Below are 20,916 nucleotides of genomic sequence, written 5' to 3' on the forward strand. Positions count from 1 at the left end.
CCGGGCGGGGCGTACGGCGGCCGGGAGGTCGGCGGGATGGAGTCGGTGGTCTTCATCTTCTCGCTTATCGACTGCTGCGCGCTCATCTTCCTCTCCGTATACTTCGTATCCTTCTGCGGTGGGGTCGGGGCCGAGCCGCGAGGGTTTGGGGTCGCGGCCGACGGAGGCTGGGCTCTGTGGGGGAGGTTTGAGAGGGGCTGAGGGAGGAGCGGGCCCGGCATTGCGGAGGGTGAGGCCCGGGAATAGGGGGATCCTGAGCGGGGCCATAAGCTCCTGGAACACACACGGGGCACAGTGGGGCTGTGGGGCTGTGGAGGGCGACCTGCAGGGCGGGGTGTGTGCCCCGTTCTGCCCCTCGTGCTCCCAGGTCTTAATACTGAAATGGTCGGGTCTCCCTCCCTGCTCTGCTTGCGGCGTCGAGCTGAACTTTGTCCAGTAGGTACCGGTGGAAAACTGCCATAAAGTCATTTAGGTTGATAGCGAAGCGCGGCCTAACCCTCTGCCGCAAGGAGGGCTGAGCAGGGCTGATGGAAACGTGCCTGGGGCAGATCTGCTGCGGGAGGGTGATGTGCTCTGAGGGCACAGCGACCTGCATGGAAACGTGGGATCATAGAATATCCCGAGCTGAAAGGGACTCCTAAGCATTGCCGAGTCCAACACAGCTCCACGCGGCACCACCCAAAATCCCAGCCCTATGTCTGGGAGCAGTGTCCAAACTACCCTTGAACCCCAGCGTGTTCAGTGTCCACCGCCCTCTGGGGCAGAACTTATTGCTGATATCCAGCTTGAACCCGTCCTTTGAGTGTCTGAGTGTTCTGACTTACGGCACAGTTGTTCCTTATCGCTAACTTCAGATAATTACACTATCAGATTTGGAATGCGACTACATTAACGCGAGATCTTGCTGTTCAAAACTCAATAAAGTAAATGATTGTTCTTTGCATTTCGTAGGGTTTAACAAAGCTAGCTGTCATCTTCACGTCACAAATAACAAAAGCTGGTGTATACCTGAAGAACCTGGATTGGCAATACTTTTTCAAAGCATTTATCCTTTGTTTCAGTCTGCCTGTCTTTGTCAGGTCCTCATCTGACCCAATTTACCCTTGTCTGTTTTCATATTGGTCCACATTCTTATACCACACCTGAAGGTGTTTGTATATCCTGTGTCTGCAGACTTTAGCTATCTGCTTCTTTCATTCCTGCATCAAGTGTTCTCTGCAGTGATTTCATATCAGCACTGCATGCTTTCTTATTTTCTTTAATGTCCGTATAATATAGATGTGATTGAACAGCTGAAGTGTTTCATTCTAGAAATCACTATGTTAAATATAGAACCTCTCTTTTAGTACCTTAGGGCATGATTTCTGGCTTACTCATGTAGAATCTGATTGAAGGTGTTAATTTCCCCACACTGTGATGAAATCACATGTGAGTTTTCCCAGTTTGATATGGTTAGAATTGAATGATGCAGGTCTTTATTTCAGAAAGCAATTTATGTTTGTCCATGTAACTTAATTTTCCACCTTTTTCTTTATTTTTTTTCTACAGTGGGTCATCCCTGAGCTGATTGGCCATGCTGTTGTCACAGTATTAATGCTTATTTCATTGCACTGGTTCATCTTCCTCCTTAATTTGCCAATAGCAACATGGAATATATACCGGTAAGTACAAAGGATTTTGTGTGCTTTTCATTCAGTCTTAGTAGTTCAGCTTGTAGTAGGTCTTAATGAAATGCACTTAACAGTCTTGAGCACTTAAGAGTCTCCACAGATCTAACTAACAAGGCTCACCTCTCTTTGCAATTAACACTGGAAGAGACACAGCAGAGTAAAGCACATGAAGCTTTTGGCCTTTGTTTGCATTCCTTCTAATTAACAGGTTCTAAATCAACATCGACAAATGGTGATTTGTGAACAGTTCCTAAGTTTGTAGGACGTAACAGCGTTTTAATTGGGGTTATGAAGTACTGCTGCAGCCACAGCTGCTACTGTCTTTCATTCTGTACCTATGATACCAGCACGAAAGTACCATGGCCTGGCTGGTGGCTATAAAATCATCCAACTGGTTATCCCCAGCACCCACCTTTGTGTATAGTTCATTTTCTTCTCACTTGCTTTATCTAATAGAATTTTGGGGTCCAAAATCCTTTGGCTTGGAAAGGTTTCCAGATTGGTCTCTTTATAACAGCTGTCAGTGCTACAGGTCATTGCACGCTGAGCTGTCTGCTGCTTTGGAATGGTTTGCTTCCCAGTAGAGCTCTGCATGTGGCAACATTGGGCTGGCTGGTTCAAACGTGTTCTGTGTTGTATCATAGTGATACAGTGATATCAGTGTGATATCACTTGATGTGCAGAGAATTGAGTCCTAAGGGGTGTTTATGCTGATGAAACTGAATATGGGTTTGTGGCAAATCAATCCCTGTGCTGCAGGCTGTTAACGGACCAAAAGTGTAGGGCTGAAAAAGTTGGTTGTAATTCTTGTTTCCACACACCTGCTGGGATTGACTGTTTGCAGGGACAGTTTGGGTTGTTGGTTAAATAAAACACAGGGTTTTGTAGCTCTCACGAAAGAGAAGACTTCTTTCTCATTATCCTCATTGTGCTGTGGTACTCCAACTCCGTAATTGTCTTTTCTGCAAAGGGCTTCTAGGAAAGATTTCAAATGTTTCTCAGTTGCTTTGTGGTTAATTGCTGAGTGTTGCTTAAAGGCCCACATGGAGATAGTTTTGTTTGGCCACCTGTGTGTTCAGCTGTGTGCTTGTGCAAGGCTGTTGCACCAAATGACTGATGTTCCCTTTGGTATCTGCTGCTGAGCATAGTATTACTATGTGTCATGATCCTTGATGTGCCTTCCAGCCCAGGCCATTCTGTGATACTTTGCTTATCCCGACAGAGCATGTCAAAATGTTAGTTAGGCCTCTACTGTTAATCCTGCCTCCTTTCTAAGGATTGAGGATTTCATCCACGCTGACAGCCTGGATGGTCTCATCCATAGTGAAGGTGCTGCAGCTTGATTAAAAACAAGTATGTTTAGTATTAGAAAGGGAATCTGGTGACTTGGGGTAAAACTTCAGTTTGTTTAAAGGACAAATACTACAGTAGTCAGAAAAATAGCGGATTGTTAAATAGTTTGAACACAGTAAAAGGAGGGGGTGTCAATGACTAAGCTGGGATCAAGTGGGAACAGATGAAGTCTAAACCTGTTACCAAGAGGTAACAGCACCAGGTGGGTGTGTTTGAATCTTCTTTGTATGTTACAGTATTTCAAGAAGTAATTTCTGGAGTAAATGCTGCTGCACATGAATGTAGAAAGGCTTCAATTATTCTACTCCAGAATGAGGACACCAATCCAAATAACAGTGTTGACACTGAAGAAGTCTGTGCTGTATCTAAGTGCCTCCTTTTAAGTGAATGTTGTAATATTGGGAGAGTGTCCTAAGGAGGTTCTGTTGTTGTCATTCTTTAAGCTCATAAAGAAAACCTAAAAGTGAAAGCTGTGTCTTTGCTGAGATAACGCAGCACAGTTGTACCAGAGACAGAAATAATACGCAGATCCTTTGTCTTATCTTGTTTTGACTATTGGAATCTGTGATGACCTACATACATTTTGGGTTTTTTTTGGTAACTAAGGCATTTAATTCTTTTTTCCCCCCCCCCAGTCTCTTTCCTTTAATACATCTGTTCACCATGGATAGATGTTTTCTTCCTAACACTGAGTAATCACAAACAGCAATGAAAACGCACTGGCATTGGATATAACTGGAAACTCTCCCACTTATACAGAGGAAGCTGGGCCAATGCTTTAATGATATTTGTCCTCCAGTTCTTTGTGGATTGTAATGCCAGAATTATGTGCAATATCCTGAGACCGAAATAGAAATTAGAAAGAGCTCCCTTTTGCTTAACTGCAAAACAGCACTTTGGATGACAGTCCCTTCTGTGCAAAGCCTTCCTCTCTCATCCCCTGATACTCCCTAGTGCTTTAACAACTCTACTTTTCTGTTCTTGGTGGGTTTTTTTTTTCTTGCAGGTTCATTATGGTGCCAAGTGGAAACATGGGGGTATTTGATCCCACAGAGATCCATAACCGAGGACAACTGAAATCACACATGAAAGAAGCTATGATCAAGCTGGGCTTTCATCTGCTCTGTTTCTTCATGTACCTTTACAGGTTAGTTTCAAAAATTGCTCTCAGAGAACAAAGGAATTGTCTGCCAGCTATTTTTATCTCCTCTATTCTGCTCGTATAATTGCTGATGTTTGTAATTGTCTTATCTTCCTGCATCCTGCTAAGCTTCAGTGATGTATTTTGACTGCCAGCTGCGTGTGTATCACATACCTTTATTCTTTCTGATCGAACATTACTTGAAAAGTCAGACTAGTTCTTAATCTCAAAACAACGATAAACGCAACATAAAGACTTATGTGATTTTAGCACTTAGAGTAAGTGGCCTATTTAGAGTTGGACCAAGTTTATTTTATTAGCTGTGTTTGAGGAAATAAAGTTCATCGGGTTAAGTTAAAACCTGATGTGTTCTGTGATGGGGTTTCCTCCTATCAGAGAGAAGAACTGCTGTTCTTCTACTGCAGTCCTTCATAAATAAATCAAGTACCATAGCTGCCTTGACTTTCTATTACAGAATCAAGTGCTATTCCTACCTGCATGTGCTTCAGTAATACGCTGGTCTCATGTTTTCTGTTTTATCACAGTATGATTCTGGCTTTGATAAATGATTGAGAAGCTGAAAAAGAACCATTAGCTGCCAAATTGGGTCATCACTCCAGTGACTGGTTATGGAGCCACAGACACCTACCGAACATACCTAGACCAGTGGCATCATGCAGTATATTTTTCTTCTTCGAACAAGAAATATTTTCCTGTATTTTTAACATAAAATATTTTCAAAAGACATTGGATTTGTGTAGCAGTTTTTGTTTCTTTTTCTTTTTCAATAACTCGAATTGCTGTAGCTGTTGCTATTATAAGGTGAAATCCTTGCTTACAAAGCTTACAGGAATAAAACGGTGAGATGGGAACACAGTTGAACAGCTCAGGCAGGCAGCTCTACCAGTTCTAGAACAAATCTAAGTGCAGGTCTGATGTCTGCTGCTCGCTGGGAGGTGGCAGGATGTGCCTGTGGCTGTTAAGCTGTCTGAGTAGAGCCCAGGTTGAAGCATCCCTTGGACCACAGATCTCAAAGCGGAGCACTAGCACATCTTTGTGTCACTTTCTTTTGTTCCATTACCTTTTAGCTGGAAAAAGAAGTTGTGCTTTTTCTCACTTCCCATCCCTCTCCTCCCACCCCCCCAACTGTACGAAGTGTTTTGTTTGAAGGGATTAAGGTTGCTTTGTGACACCTGTGTGTATGAGTGAAGAACTTGTATTGCTGCAGATAAATGTAACACCTGTAAAACAAGTAACACTCGATTTTCCCCTTCAACTGTTGTTTTGTCATTGAATTACATCATGGCCTTCTGCATCAAGTAAACATTAGAATCAGAACACAAGGCAATCCAGAGGCCATGGCTGCTCTGTAAAACCTGCTGTAGCCAAATCCAGGTGAATCACAAACACATCCAGCTAGAGGAGGTGGTCTGGTAAACCATAACCCAGTTATTCTCCCAGTTCTGATGTGATTCTGCTACAAAGACACAAACTTTAAATTCTTTTTGTGCAGCTCTTACATCAGTGTTATGTACATAAAGCTGAGTCTGTACCCTCACTATCCAACAGCTGTCTTTGGTCTTTTCGTATATGCATAAAAAGATTTCCTGAAGCATGTCAAGTGTAGTATTTAAAAAATGTGGGTGTGTAATTAAGTCCTAAAATTCATGAGCCTTAAGTACTTGCCATTCTTTCTTGTACGGCTACAGTACAAGTGTATTGGCCTTAATCTTTGTGCAACAGCTTGGGTTTGGGCTGGTTGGTTTGTTGCGGTCAGGCAGCAAAAAGACAACACTGAAGCTCAGTTTCCGTAGCTAACTTGCATTCAGTGTTTGTTCTGGGCTAAGTTTGGCCCTTAGTTTACGACAGATGGAACCCAAGTTAAGCTGTTGCAAGTATCAAGAGCTACTGAAAAGCACGCTCATTAGAAAATAACGAGGGAAATAGCTAATCACAATTCATTTTACATATGCCAAGATTTTTCTCCTTCACTCTTCTCACCAGTGAGATGTAGGATGATGGGCACAACAGTGTGGTAAGGGGGGTGGGGGGGAGGGCAGCCAAAAAAATGGAATCTTCATCTGCTATATGGATAGTTTATGGCTGAATTGGGTCTGCAATCTAGCGACTCTTGTTAAACACTCGTACCCCAGGGAAGCAGCAAAAACAAGTGCCTGGAAAGGGATAAGGCATGTCCGTTCTGTTTGCAGCTGTGTTTAAGGCAACAGGCAAGGAGTGGGTTTAAGAGCCACAACAGCTGCTTAATTCAACTTCAGGTGAGATTTCCCTGGTGTGCAGTTGGTAAGAGAAGTCTAAGCAAGAAACAGAAGTACTTTAAGAGCACCTTCCTAATGTGGAAAAGAACTGTAGGTACAGATAGGATATGGTCAGCAACATGATTTGATACCTAAGCAAGCTCCAGCATTAAGGAAGAAGGCTCACATCCAGCCTCAAAGAGCAGGCGTTCAACAACATAGATAAGCACAGAATGGGATACAGGTGAGCAGCGTGCTGGACTGCTTCAGCGCACAGTGAGAAGGAAAAGGTGGGGGGAGATTAGAGCCGAGCATCAAAAACCAGAGAGCTGCACACAGCAGCAAGAGCATTTATCTTCAGCTGAACTGCCACAAGTGAGCTCTCCTGTCAAGAAACCAACATCCCAGTGACAGACACGTAAGTGAAGTTTAGGAAACTAAGAGCTATTCATTCCAGTTATTTATTCTGTTTATTGAATTGAAAGAAAGGGAATACAAACATTTCTGTTAAGTGCTGCGCACCAACATGGAAAAAGTGTATTGTTTGTTTGTTTGTTTAAAAATCCTAATAAAAACAAATCAGAAGCGGATGTAGTTCCAATCCAACCATTTGTAAAGATATGTTTAAAATACTACACGTTTCTAACATAAAAAAGTTAAAACGGTGTTCTGTAAATAATTAGTAAACCGAGTGAAAATAAATACGAGACCCAAAGTTCTTATGTTTTTAATGTAATATAGCAAAGAAATTTTAACTACTTAATATAATCCGAGGAGAGTAACAAAAAAAAAAAAAAATCCAGAAAGTTTAAGAACGCAATCCTTTGAAACATTTAATATCAGTCCATAGCAAATAGTCATTACATACCAAAAGCTCTAAGTGTTAACTAGTTCCACCACAACTCCATATAAACCTTGACAACTTAGAAATCTTGAGATCAACAATAGAGTTCTTTTCTTGATCTCTACAGCTTGGTTTGTAAGTACATACATGCTTTGAGGATCCATTTTGTCCCATATGTTTTCGAGGAGCCAATAACTTTTTCCATCTGTGCCTAATAATGTTAAGATTCAAGTCTAGCGCATAGACCCTAATGATGAAAGATGCTTAAGAAAAAGGTGGGGCACGACAAATTTCCAATTTATAAAAATATACTGATATTAACCAAAACCTTCAGGTCGGAGGACGCTTCACATACGCACGACTCAAAGTATGCAGTAAAACGTGACAGGTACCTAGAACATTCGGTTCTATGTCTGTATGTGGAACACACACGCACGCACACATTCATACCAGATGGGAGGAACACTCTCACGGACTCTTTATTGAATCCAGATAACCTGGATCCACACAAAGAAACTCGCCTACGGTTCATTTCAACGATAGAGGCAGCTACCGCAGCAGCAGTTCAACACTGCACGCTTCAATTCAGTCCACCCTGTTTAAGAAAGTGTCGGAGTTGAGGAGTCCTTTCTATGTATCTTTAAAAGGAACGGTTTTCAAAATTAAGTATGGCAGCTGGAAACAGTCTCCAGCCAACGTGGAAAAGACAGGAGGAGGTAAAAAAGGAAGGTGAGCTATTAATGGGAAGGATGTTCCTCAGTTATCTCAAAGAAAACAACAACAGCAACAAGAAAACCATTCAGCAAACACCACTGTGTTTTGTAGCTAAAAAAATACGGACAAACTATTGAAAGTGCATTTTTCCTCCTCCCCCTTGAGTTACAGTAGTTTGTCAGTACATCCAGCCTTTTAATCTTCATTCCTCTTTCTCTACCTCCCCACGTGGGTCTACGTTTCCCCTTCAAACTACAGCTAATCGTACAAGTCCTTGTTTCCTACTATGGAAGCCTTTGTAGCTGATTCTGGATGGGAGCGCTGCTTAGACAGCTAGACACAAACTCCCAAGCATACCGAGCTGTATTCAACGTTACCTGTTTGAAGCCAAGATGAGAAGTAACTGGCAAGATCAGGAGAGCTTTCTAGCTTGCACCTTTGCTCTAATCATAACAATGAAGTCAACTTTAAAGTTGAAGGACTTGAGAAAATAAGGAGAATTTGAAACAAAGGTGTCCCATCCCCCCACTACCCAACCCACCCAAACGAGGACCAATCTACCATCACTGCTTGTTTTCCCTTTTGTGCTCCATTGTGCCTTGAAAGTTACTTACCTGAACAGCTAGTGAGCATTCAGATAATAAAACACTTCAGCTTTTTTCCTCTTTTATGTTGTTGTTTAAAAGATAAGATCTGCCTTGACAGTTACCTGTGGCAGCTGCTGCAAAAATATTAAGCTGAGAGCTTACCAAAGGAAATAAGAATAGTGCACTCACAGTATTTTCCTCTCTAAAATCATAGGCCTGTTCATCAGAAACACAGTGTTTATTGCAGGTGTGTGGTTGTTCCAGCCTGACTCCAGCCTACAAACATTTTTAAGCACATGGAAATCAATGTGTTGCAAATGAGCAAGCTTGGTTCCCCCCTCCATCCCCCCCCCATAGTCTCACATTATCATCTGTGCACAAGAAGTATTGGTACTTTTCAGTCAACACACTGTGAATACGTGACGTGTTACAAACAGTCTGGGATTCTCTTGAATTGCCAGGTTAGATTGGTTCCCACTACAACTGGATCTGTAGTGTAACTTCACTGTGGGACCAAGTACTGTGGTAAAACAAACATTACTCTCACCTCCACACGCCACCTGGTATAAGCAGACATCTACGCAATATGGTGGGACTGACATGGAAAAGAACGAATGCCATCTGTACAACAAAGGAGCTTTCCTTTATGTTGCATAGTTGTGCCACAAAACTAAATTAAAGCAGAGATATCAGAACACGTTTGTCCCTAACTTCCTTCTAAATAGCTGCGGCGTTCTTTAGAGGTACATACCTATTCCAGAAGAGGTCAGATTTTGGAAGTAGTACTAGGTACCAATTTTTATTTACAATGCATTGCAGTAGAAAGAAATCGGCTCATACGTACCCACACATAGCTTGTACCAAGAAAGGAGTCTCACTTTGCTTTAGGTACTGCTAACCACATGAAAAATGCCTTTTGAAATGCATGTGAGACTTTCAGTCTAAACTTGAGACTTTGGTCCAGCCTTCAACACCTGCCTGAAGTTCCCACTGATGTCCAATGAGCATGAGGTAAGCAAGCAAGTAGTGCCAGATTGTTGCATGAGACATCCAAACCAGAACTGTTCTCCCTCCCCTTTACTCTCCCTAAGTAACACTTCATTTAAAAATCAGAGTATGACAGAACAGGGATAACCTCTAAAGATTCACATGCTAACATTGCTTATGAATTATACCATGTTTTGAAGATGTAAAACACTGTTTTTGGTGTGTGTGGGGGGGGTGTTTTTTTTAAACCAGAAGTTTGGTTTACTAGAAATTGACCTAAAGGAAACGTTCTGTTTTCCTGCAACACAAGTGCCACAGGAGCAAGGCTGACTAATCTCATGCTGTCCAACTAGCAACAGAAAGAGCTCCTCTAAAACGAGAGAGGAACTGACTTGTCTTCAGTTTACACACACACACTTCCCAGAATGCATGGGAATGGTAATTACTGTCTCAGCAACTTACCATAAGACAAATGAACTAAACTGAAGAATGTTAAGCTCCTACTTCATTTTGGAGATACTGAATGTGAGCATGTCAGCTTCAAAGCTGGTTTCAACGAGAATATCAGAATCTTAAATGGTCTAGCAGATTACACACGGGGCAAGGAAAAAAGGCAATCAATAAGTCAACCCACCCAATTACTGGAAACTAGAAGAAAAATCTGACCTGCTGAACTTCACTATATTTTTCTTGAGAAGAAAACAAAAAGACTATTTATGTCAAGCACCACATTCCCATTCATCAAAGTGGCTACATTGCTCTTCCCAGGAACTCAGGCAAACCTTCCTCGCCCTTCTTCCACACATGACTAATGTCACTAGATTACTGTGGATCTGTAAGTTCACACTTCCATTCACATTGCCCTTAGTGGCATGCCCCCTCCTGCTCCTTCCTTACTTCAGAGCACCAACAACGCTACCTTTCTACCCAAGGTGGGAAAGGGAATCCAGTGCCATCCCACAAGGGATTTGTGTGTAGTGCAGAACCATAGAGATGCCAGGCCATCTGTTTATTGGAAAAAAAAAGAAAGCTTCAATTATAGATGTCTCTTTTTGCTAAACATGGCACGTAAGTGGAACTGTTAGGAAAAGCATTAACGTGTTCACAGCACCAGCTTGCAACAAGGTCCAGGAGAGACTTTTAAGCCTGCAAACTCAGAAGTATATTCTCAAAGTCTAAACATCTTTGTTTACCAAACAATAAAGTTTTCCATTGCAAAACAAGTTATCTACGATTTGAATGTTAATTACTTCTACAAAAGGTTGACTTTGCAAAGAAAGGATTCAGCACATCCTTCTGTTGAGGTTTAGTTTACCTTTTATCAGCACTGTTGCATATATTTATATAATTAAAACAAAACAAAAAAAGACCTTGTCTTGTTTAAGCTCTTAATCTCCTGGCGTGCTCTGAACACTTCTTTGTTTCCCTAAATAATACAATTTATCTTTTCATACGGACAGTGAGCTTCCCTTCTGAAACAAGCTTCGCTGCCCAAGTAAAGCTCCTTCCAGCCACTGCTTTTGATTGGGTGTCAAGACACTCTGGAAGAGCATCAGTGATAGCACGTTCCACATTTCTTCTTGCATTGGTTTAATTCCAAATGTATACAAATGAAGTCATTTTAATCCTATAAATAATTTATTTTTAAAAAATTGTGCTGTTAACCCCTTTTGCAGGGCAACGAGCTATGTGAAAAGTACAAAACTTTTTGTCAAATGTGATACTGAGAGTGCTTTTGACATAGTTCATTGGTTTATCTCAATTTATATATACTGCGCAACGGGCAAGGCTAGAATCCATGAACCAAGCTGCAAAGATCTCAAGCTAAGTAAGGCGGAGAGATTTGAGAAACAAGAGAAGGAAATACTTTCCTATCCAATGTATACTCTTCAGACTAAAGCACTCTTTCTATCAAGCCTTCTAAACTCTTAAATAAAGTGTTCCAAACAAGCATTTAAACTTCATTACACAGAAGAGCAACAAGAACAGTAGCCTGCCAGACAAAAAGGCAGGAGGGAAAAATATATACTGAGTTCAATGGTTAGCCTGAATGTAGCACAGTTCTTCACAACCGATGGGGGGGTAATTTCAACACGGTGTCCAACAACGTTCTAACGACGTGCTTCATCTTGACTGGTTACTATGAAGCAAGGTGGTAAATGTTTGGCCCCAACCGGGCTTCAGAAATGGTTCTTTTTCATGACGAGCATGTCTGTCCAGCTATCAATCATGTTTGTTTGCACCAAATCCCAAGCCATTTAAAATACGACTAATTAAGTTAAACTGAAGTCGTCTGCTCCAAATTCGCCATCAACTATCCATGCTACTGCATTCCTCTGAGCAAAAACAAAAACACAAGAGAAAGAAATCAAACCTTCAAGATCTTATCAACAATTAGTATTTCTATAATTGCATTACATAGATGCACTGTGTTAAGTTTTACTAAGCATGCATAGTATTACTGGCACTTATAATGCAACTAAATCCCATACTAAAAATTAGCAGTTTTAGATATCGTTATTCATAATGACATCTAAACCTAGCACGTTAGCTGTTGGTGCATGAAAATTACCTCTTGCAAAAGAGACCATAGAATAGAATCACTAAAGTTGGAAGAGCTTTCTAAGACCAACCAGTCCAACCATCCAGCTCTCACCAATACTTTCCACTAACCCATGTTCCTCAGTACAGTATCTGAACACTTCTTGATTATTTCCAGGGACGGTGACTCCACCACCTCCCTGGGCAGCCTGTTCAATGCAGTACATGCATTTGCATTCAAGTTCCAGGGACTGTGCTAATTACAAAGCTGTCTGTCACCCATTTGAAGCTCCACAGTTGCTGGAGATACGTTCTGTGCACCTGTACTTCTTGTAGATGTACTGCTGTGAGAAATCCAGTTTTTAATTGCTTCTATTTTTAATAGACTTCACTAAACCATCATCTGGAGAAACTAAGAAAGTGAGTAGGCAGGTAACTGGGAGAAAGCAAAAATCCAAATACAAGTAAAGCAAGCTGGAGCACAGGCTCCAAATCCCCACGTGTTATGTGGCTTTCTCTGAGATACTGATAACGTCCGATGGTCAGAAAAGAATCAATCACGTACAGCTCGTAGGTTGCAACAGTTTCACTCTCCAGATTCTGAAGGATACTTCTGACTATAATAAGCACTGTAATACCACAACACAATTCTCAGTTTGCTCAGATTGCATTATTTAAAAACATTAATGACGTTGCATGCACTTCAAACATGAGGGGCAATGTTCAAGAAGTCTATATAAGTTAATTAATGTAATAGTGAGGTCTCAGTGACATCACAAGTTTCTGTACAGCCACGTGAGAAATGCGAGTATCATTTTGGAAGCGCTTCTTCACAGCACAGAAAACTCACTGAAGCAGTTCATAGCGATTAGAAAACAGGCATGCACACACAGACACGCTCACCTTCAATATCCTGGTTGTCTACAAAAGGCGCTGGTCCCCATATTCTAACAGTGCCATCATCAGAGGCGCTGGCCATCATGGATGGAATCTGCGGGTTCCAGCTCACACAGTTAACAGTACGTGTGTGCCCTGTCAGCTCCGCAATTGGTAGCTCACTACGCTTGTGCCAAATATATACTTTGTGATCTAAAGAAAATGTGCATTAAAGAAAAACATGAGAAACATTGCTCTACACAGATCAATTTGTCATGTCAAAGAGCACTTCCACGCAAGCTCTCAGCAATTACAATGACATAGGCTGCATCTGTTGAATGGGCAACAGCACTGAACTGTTTTCTTCTGAAAGCAATCAGAAGAGTACGGGCAAAGTCCTTCCACTGAGGGGCATGCTGCTTCCTTTTAAGACCCACAGGAAAAACAAGTGACTACAATGCAAATAAGCCAATACATAACTGAACAACAAGCTGAGCTACTTACTCTTAAGAATACATAGTTGTAAGTGTTCCCTTTGAGTAAGAATACATTACGACTAGTTTTTTAAAACAATCACATTCACAGCTTAGTATATGGTTATAAATCACAAGTACTAGAATATTTACAACCATCACATGTTAATATGCACTAGATAAGATCACAGCTCCGCAGCTAATGGAACAAATCTTGCTACTAGAGACATAGAAATACTCCACTTAATGTCTCAAATTACAAGCTATTTCTGCTTTTGCCAACAATTAATTCTTGAGTTGTATTCAAATGCAAATAGATGCAATAAACAATCCCACAGATCTTATTTTATGAAAGGAAGCTTTTAATTCTTTGTTGCAATATACAAGAACTGAAATAGTGAAATGGTCAGATGCTCCACTGCTATTTTTTTTTAATGTTGTGTTTTATAATCAACCATTTTAAGGACTAAGTAATTTATTTCACCCCCCCACAACAGTAGATCAGCAGCCTTTAACAAACCTGTGGGTTGATCTTGCTAGTTAAGGCTCTGGAATATTCCAAATAGAGCTATTTAAACTGAACAAGTGTGCATTATTGGCATTACAAAAACATTAAGTACTAACACATCGACTTGAGGTATTTTAATCTGTTTGGATGGTTTTAATGTATAAGTCATTCTGAAGACTTAACAAACAAAATAATCCTTCTCTACTCCTCATCCCAATCCCCTACAAAACAAACTTGCTTTCTGACCTACCTGCTAGAACAGCATCACGGAATCACCTGATAACTCAATTGTCTTCTGCTGAACCAGCCCATTTGAGTACAACACCTTTACATACACTTGTATTAATGCAAACGTTCTGGTTGATTTCTGGAGACTACACATCCACGCTATTCATCAAATAACACCATTCACTCTCTGCTTAAATACTGGACACGCAAGCCTCTGCTGTCAGGGAGAATCAAAGCCTAAACACAAACCAGTATTTTGGTGCTTGTCAGAATGCCTGTATTTTGTTTTAGGAAAAAATATGTTAGCTACAGTAAGGCAGCAGTCAATTTCCCTCTCAGAAAGAGACCTTCGTTTTCTCCCTAAAATGTTGGGAAAAAAAAGCCCACCTAGTTGACAGGGCATCCTCCTAAGTATAATTGGTTGTGATGATGTAATCCATTATGTTTTTGTTTCATTGTTTTGGTTTGTTTGTTTAAATAGAGTTTTTGTCAGTAGCCACAGTTGCAACAATTCCAAATTGTGCAGAGGCAATAGCCTCAGAAGGGCCATATCTAAATACGGTGCCATAAACTTCTACCAGCGCCGAGTAGTTTATAGCAATGAAAACAGGGAATTTGATCCATGGTTCACACTGGATTGGAGATGCTGAACTTCAGTCAGTATCCTCTACCAGCGGGCCTTGTCAAAGAGTAAGATTTTAGATGTATTTGTTGTTTTCTAAAAGACAATATTAGTGACACCCTCGTCCTATTTCCTAACACACACAAGTTACACAGTGATTGTATTTCAAGTTTAATCCTTAGCCCTGCATGTAACCTCAGTGGGAGGTGATGGCACTACATCAGCAACAGAACTGAATCAATTCAAGACACAAGCCATTAATAATTTCTTTTCTTACCACAGAAGAGTTGAATAAAAACACATCACACAAAGCCTTTGATTACTAAGGAACCCTTCTAGATTATGTCAACAACTGCTTAATTTGAGACTACTCCTTTGTAATGAAGCTGGCAACTGTGACTGAAATTAAATCACCTCACCACACCTGTACCTTCAGCAGGCAAATGAGGCTGTTACTCTGCAGTAGCATTTCTGATTCAGGCCATCAGTGCGTCATACCACAGAAAGAAAAAAAAGCCCTTAAGAACACCCCACCCACTTTTAATTAAAACTGTTCAGCTGCTTTAGAGGACAACATAATAAATTCACCAGTGCTTTCTCCTAGCACCATTCTCTCCAAAGATTCTGTTAGCACACAGTCATTTCTTGAAGTATGCTACAGTCTCAGTGCTCCTCAGACTTATTTAATGAACCATTTGCTTGTTTTTAGAGATTACAGCTGCTAACATTATAGAAGTAAGGTATAGGAAGGATACAGCATTCCAGTTTTCTGTACAAAAGGGATGATGTTACCTTCGCTGCCACTCGCAATGAAGTCTTCATTATGACCCCCAAAACATGAGTGAATTGTGTAAAATCCTTGTGTAACTCCTTGATACTTCCTCACTAAAACTCTGTCTTGTAAGTCCCATAAGTGAACTCCCTGCAAATCAGAAGTACAGAAGATTTTTTTTTTGTTTTAAAACCACTGGACATTACCCACTGCATTCTTGTGAAATGTTTTATAAAGAGTTAAATAGGATGTGATACTTCAGACAACTTTGGTAGTGCTACTAAATCAAGAGAGTAAAGATATTCCAAATTGCTAGCTTCAACTTCCCAACTGTAGCACTGTCCATTTTGAAAACCAAATTTAATCAAGGTCCCCAAACCAGAAATACACATATTTTCTCTGTTGTTGCCAGATAATAACATTTAATAATACATTTTTCATAGTATTAAAGCCTTGATGATAAATCAACTCAAAAAGTCATTCTCAAGGATAAGATTACCTTCTTGTCAGAGAATATTCATAAATGTAGTATAACATTAAGGTCTTCGTATTAAACTAAACACAACTGGTTAATATCAAATATTCCATCAAGATATTTAGAAGCAGTTGGTAGTTACAGACAGATTTATTTGCATTTCCATTTACTGTCACAAACTCACCTGAGTTGCTACATTTAACAAAGCTAAGCGGCCATTTTTTGAAATAGTAAACGACATTATAGGGTGATCTTCTTGTACTCTGAAATGGAAAGACATCACTGTTAAGAGTACAGTTAACCAAATGATAATGCAACACAATGGCAAAAAGTACATCCCATCTCTGCACTTCTATTAGTACAGAAAGACAGTGCTGAATTTGACTTTCTATTTGAAATTTAGTACATCGCTATGTCAATACTAGCCAGGTCTGCAACAGTTTGTGATTTTCCTTACACTTATGATAAATCCCAAGACTAAACGGACTTGAAGCCTCAAATACAGCTCCTAACTTCAATGCAGGACATATTATATACAACCAGGAATTCAAAGCCTGGTACTTACATGTTCCTGTCTGTGAGATCCTCAAAGTTATAACCCCGAATTCGCTGGTGTGTGTCCGACGCTAAAACAGTTTTTCCATCACTCAAGCACCAAAGGCATTGTACTCTTACCCCTTCCCAGGAGTCAAGGAGATTACCATCTAAGTCCTAATCAGAATGAATAAATAGATATACAAACTTTTAGGCTCAGATTTCAGGAGGAGTTATGCAACAAACATCTTTTTCACCTTCTGTTCACACAGCAGCTACAAAAAGCAGTCTTACCATTTAATGATGAGGACTTAAAGATTTAGGACTTGGATTGGATTAACTGAAGACTTTTGTAACTATCTGTCCTGGAGAGCTGTGAATCCCCTTCTTTGCACATACCAAACCAGAAAAGAAGCAAGCACGACATGTCAGGGAGAAATCTGCAAGCTCACTTGTGCAGTGAGCGAGGTTTGCATACAGCAGCATCATTCTGGACACCAACTCAGATGACAAATAAGAGTATGGGTGAGACTGCAGAACATTATCTAAAAATTAACACTAATTATGAAGTGAGGGCTTCAAATTTGTTTATACTAAGCAATGATAGCATGCAAAAACTAAAAATGGCACATAAAATTCTGAGGGATAAACAAAATACATGGACAAAAGCATTACTTTTTGATGGTCTGATTTCAAGAGAAGCTATGGCAAAAACTTCCAGCCCACAAATCCTCCCTTATGCAAGTTAATTGCTCTGTGAGTGTGTTTGAGCCCTTCTAACTACTACACAGAAATAGAAATGCTGCTGAAATAGTAGCATGTGTATTATTCATACAACTTGCAGTGGATTTGAAGGGGTTATTTTTAAAGCTTATCTGTGAAAATCCATTTTTAATTTATGCATAGAAGAAAATTAAAAACAAACAAAAAAAAAAGGATAAAAACTCACATTGGACTGCAACAAAATGTTTCTTTCTAGCTTTGTTTTCTGTGTGACAGGTACAGAGAACTTACACACTGATAGAACTGTCCACGCTGACCTCCTGTTACAAAACGCTTCCCATCAGGATTCCAGGCCACGCTTGTTAAACTGTCTTCATGAGATTGGCTCATCTTTGTCCTCAGCTCCCCAGTCTGGAAAATAAAGACAGTAATGCCTGATACTGGCCAGAGGTTGATAACTTTATCTGACTTGCACAGTGGCTGGAGGTACACACATTTCAACACTCACTTCAAAAACAAAACAAGCAAGCAAACAAAAAAACCCCTATGAATAACACAATAAAAAGAGAGTTACCACCGCATCTCCAGCATTTCCTCAGACTTGATTTGACAAAATGTATCATTTTGTCCCTCAAACCAAGAGGGGTGAAGCAGTGGGCGCAACAGACAACTGTAAGATTGCAGTTTAAAGAGGGAAATTCAACTCAGAAGAAAGCGTAAGAGCAAGATATGAAATCAAACTAAACAAAACATGGGGAGCGAGAAGGCTACAGTAGAACAAAGGAATACAGACAACAAAACTGTGTTTAGTAAAAACATACATATATTCATATATATTCAGAACGCTTTCCTCACTGAGCTGAAGCTCTCCATGCCAAACTTCAGCTTTCACGCCTAGCTCATAACACTGCTGTTTCACATGACAGAGAGCCAACAAATGGCTTACCATTGCCAAAGCAGTAAGGGTTTCTCTCTACACCCTTGTGCCAGCTCTAGTGCTCTTCACTGAGCCAATTTACTTCACTAAGCCAATTAAATAAATTGAAACAGAACAAAAGTATTCCAAGGGTGGAAAAAAACCAAAACACTTTTTTTTCTTTGTTGTTTCTAGGGAACTAAATTAGTTCAGAGTCTAAACAGTACAATGAAAACTATACAGCTCACAGCTGAAGCCAGGAAAGCTTTTGTATCAATTCAGCTGCCCATAAAAATCAACAGCAGAAAAGAGCTTTCAAAGTCATGGGACAAGTGGCCAAATTCCCTATTTTCTGACTGAAAGACAGAAGTTGGAGTCTCTGTGGGACCTTTCACTAGAACCACTGGGAGGGTGACACAAAACAACAAGAAACAAATTAAGAGATGCACACTATTTCTGAAATCTTCTGCAAATTATTTCCTTCCTTAGATTGTTATTTCTGTTCTGTTTCTTTTGACTTCTGCTGTAGCTTCTCTATGGTCATGTGGATTTGTGCAATCCCTTCTTAGAAATGATCAGTCATCAGATACATCAGAATTGCTACAAAGTCTCAAGCATTCAGACTTGAACTCTATTTTCAGTTCTGTACAAAAGGAGTACAGAATTTGTTGGCTGTTACCCAAAATAGAGAAAAAAAGTTGCCTGTTTTCTTTATGCTCACACTTTTGTATATAAAGTTTGAAGAACTGATATCCTTCATGCTTAATAGACATTCATATATATTTATATAAATATATATCTACATTAACATATACCCTCTTTTAAAAAAAACTGCAAGCTGACCACAGAGTTATTTTTCATACTCTCAGTCACCACTTACTTGTACATTCCAGAGCCAAAGCTCAGAACAATCATCTGGGCCACAGGCAACAAGATAGTTGTCATCTGGACTCCAAGCAATATAAGAGACTCCATATGCGTGACCTTCTAATGTCTTAAGTAGTTTTAGCTGGTGAGTATCCTGAAACAAGAGAGATTCTGTTGAGGCAACTTCTACTAAAGTTCATATGTACAACGTGTCCAAGTACAGCATGGACACTTTGCTTTATGCAACTTGGCAATGGCATTTTACAAGTCCACTTTACAAGTCATGTGAATAAGTTCTTACTGGAAAAGCAGCTGCTAGTTTATAGAGTATGACCATAAGGCAAAAGCTTGTGCAAAACAAAAACAAATGCCAAAAGTGAAAAACAAACAAAAACTTGTAGGTATGTGGTTCTAATCTTCCATGGTTCTGAATGTGGAACTCACAAAACGTCATTGTGTACAAAGTTTTATGTTACATGACACTTGATACTACAGAAACCTTACACATCAAAACAAATCCCTACCTCCATTGGAACACACAAGTACTGTTATCCATATTTTATGGAATTAGTTACTTTCTTAAAAGTAAAACATGAACGTGCTGGAAAACTGTTATGGTTAAGCAGAATTAATAACCAAAACCCATATTGTTAAGTGCTTTTTTTCCTTAAGTAACCTGAGTGTATTGCATGCGTTGCTCAATAAAAAGATTTCACAGAAAAATATGCTCACTTTTGAGGTATTCTTTTATTCAGAACTGCTGCCTACCAACAAGTTTTGCATCATTTCCATCAGACTTTGTGAATGAAGCACACTTTGCACATGCAGAGTTATTTTACATGAGCTTTTCTTACAACCGTTCTAATGCTGACTTGTCAAAGGAACCTGACTTTCAAGTATCTTCTTATGAGGATAAGTAGTACAACTAGATACTGTGAAAAAATCATGCAGTAGCTTCTGAATTACAGTAACATGCTGCATAGGACAGATCTTGCTGAACTGCTTACAACAATTTTTGTGAGGGTTTCTTTGCCTGGGTTTTTTTCTGGTTTTGTTTGACTGGGGGGGGTTGTTTTTGCCTCATACTTCTCTTCAAAATGACTCATTTGAAGGTGTCTGATTTCTCAAACTGTCTTATTTTCACTTGTTTTAGCATTAGGCAGCAGAGCACCTCCTGAGTTGGAATTCCAGAGAAAGAACATTATCAGAGAAAGAGCACAACATGGTCTGTTTTCTGGGATCAACTATGAGGGATTCAGCAACTCTGTCAGCCTGAACCTTTCCTCATTCTGCCAGCTGCAAAAGGTCTCAAAAGAAAATGGGCTAAGAACAATCTTCAAAGAACACAAATAACAGGAGCAAATACATGGACTTCCTCAAGGCCTCTCCTTCTTCATTCTGATCATTATTCCTGGTCTGTATTAGACAATGCTGGGTCTCTACCTGAACCAATCTTTAAAGGAACCGAGTCACATCTCACAACTCTCATCCTGGAGCTTGTCTGCAACTTTTGCTTTTTATTTTTATTTTTAAACTAATCCCAGTGTAAGGGTAGCTGCCACTTCCACAGCACCTTATTTGAGAGGCAAGAGGATGCGTAGCATTTTTCTCTTCTAATGATAGGAATTGTGGCTGTCACTCTCGTACTGTTCTCATCTTTCTCTACAAATACAACAGAACTGCTATAACTTGTCCTGCTCTCACTAAAACAGCAGTGAAAAGTATTTCAGGAAAGCATCCCCTAATTTTAGTCCGTTTGCTTCCCATCTGCCACCAAAACAAATCTTAGCATTTCTACCCCTTACATGTAAATTCCCAAATTTTTGTTAT

At 40.1% G+C, this 20,916-nt stretch overlaps 2 protein-coding genes across 6 annotated transcripts in view; one reads left to right on the forward strand and one right to left on the reverse strand.

The window, feature by feature from the left end:
• Positions 1–2: 2 nt before the first annotated feature.
• CNIH4 (cornichon family member 4) lies at positions 3–20,470 on the forward strand. Of its 2 annotated transcripts, none has more exons than XM_085542959.1 (5): positions 3–105; positions 855–923; positions 1,549–1,661; positions 4,030–4,170; positions 20,240–20,470. In XM_085542959.1, exons 1-5 carry the CDS (start codon positions 37–39, stop codon positions 20,262–20,264), a joined length of 417 nt encoding a protein of 138 aa, XP_085399085.1. In that variant the 5' UTR covers positions 3–36; the 3' UTR covers positions 20,265–20,470. The 2 variants fall into 2 exon arrangements, with proteins under 2 accessions (XP_085399085.1, XP_015712653.1); XM_015857167.3 differs by lacking the exon at positions 20,240–20,470 and adding an exon at positions 4,710–4,911.
• Positions 6,867–20,916, reverse strand: part of WDR26 (WD repeat domain 26) — a 30,773-nt gene continuing 16,723 nt past the window's right edge. For 2 of the 4 annotated variants that reach the window (XM_015857164.3, XM_085542957.1), the window contains 7 exons: positions 19,100–19,240; positions 17,595–17,714; positions 16,612–16,757; positions 16,231–16,309; positions 15,592–15,721; positions 12,996–13,181; positions 6,867–11,887 (listed from right to left, as the gene is read on the reverse strand). In XM_015857164.3, coding sequence (XP_015712650.1) covers positions 11,862–11,887; positions 12,996–13,181; positions 15,592–15,721; positions 16,231–16,309; positions 16,612–16,757; positions 17,595–17,714; positions 19,100–19,240 — 828 coding nt within the window. In that variant the 3' untranslated portion in view covers positions 6,867–11,861. Of the gene's footprint in view, positions 11,888–12,995; positions 13,182–14,255; positions 14,453–15,554; positions 15,722–16,230; positions 16,310–16,611; positions 16,758–17,594; positions 17,715–19,099; positions 19,241–20,916 lie in introns of those variants that run through there. The other 2 variants (XM_085542954.1, XM_085542955.1) reach the window with 2 other exon arrangements.

The sequence above is a fragment of the Coturnix japonica genome, chromosome 3, assembly GCF_054131305.1.
Source record: "Coturnix japonica strain WE chromosome 3, WE-NBRP24, whole genome shotgun sequence".
Taxonomy (NCBI): domain Eukaryota; kingdom Metazoa; phylum Chordata; class Aves; order Galliformes; family Phasianidae; genus Coturnix; species Coturnix japonica.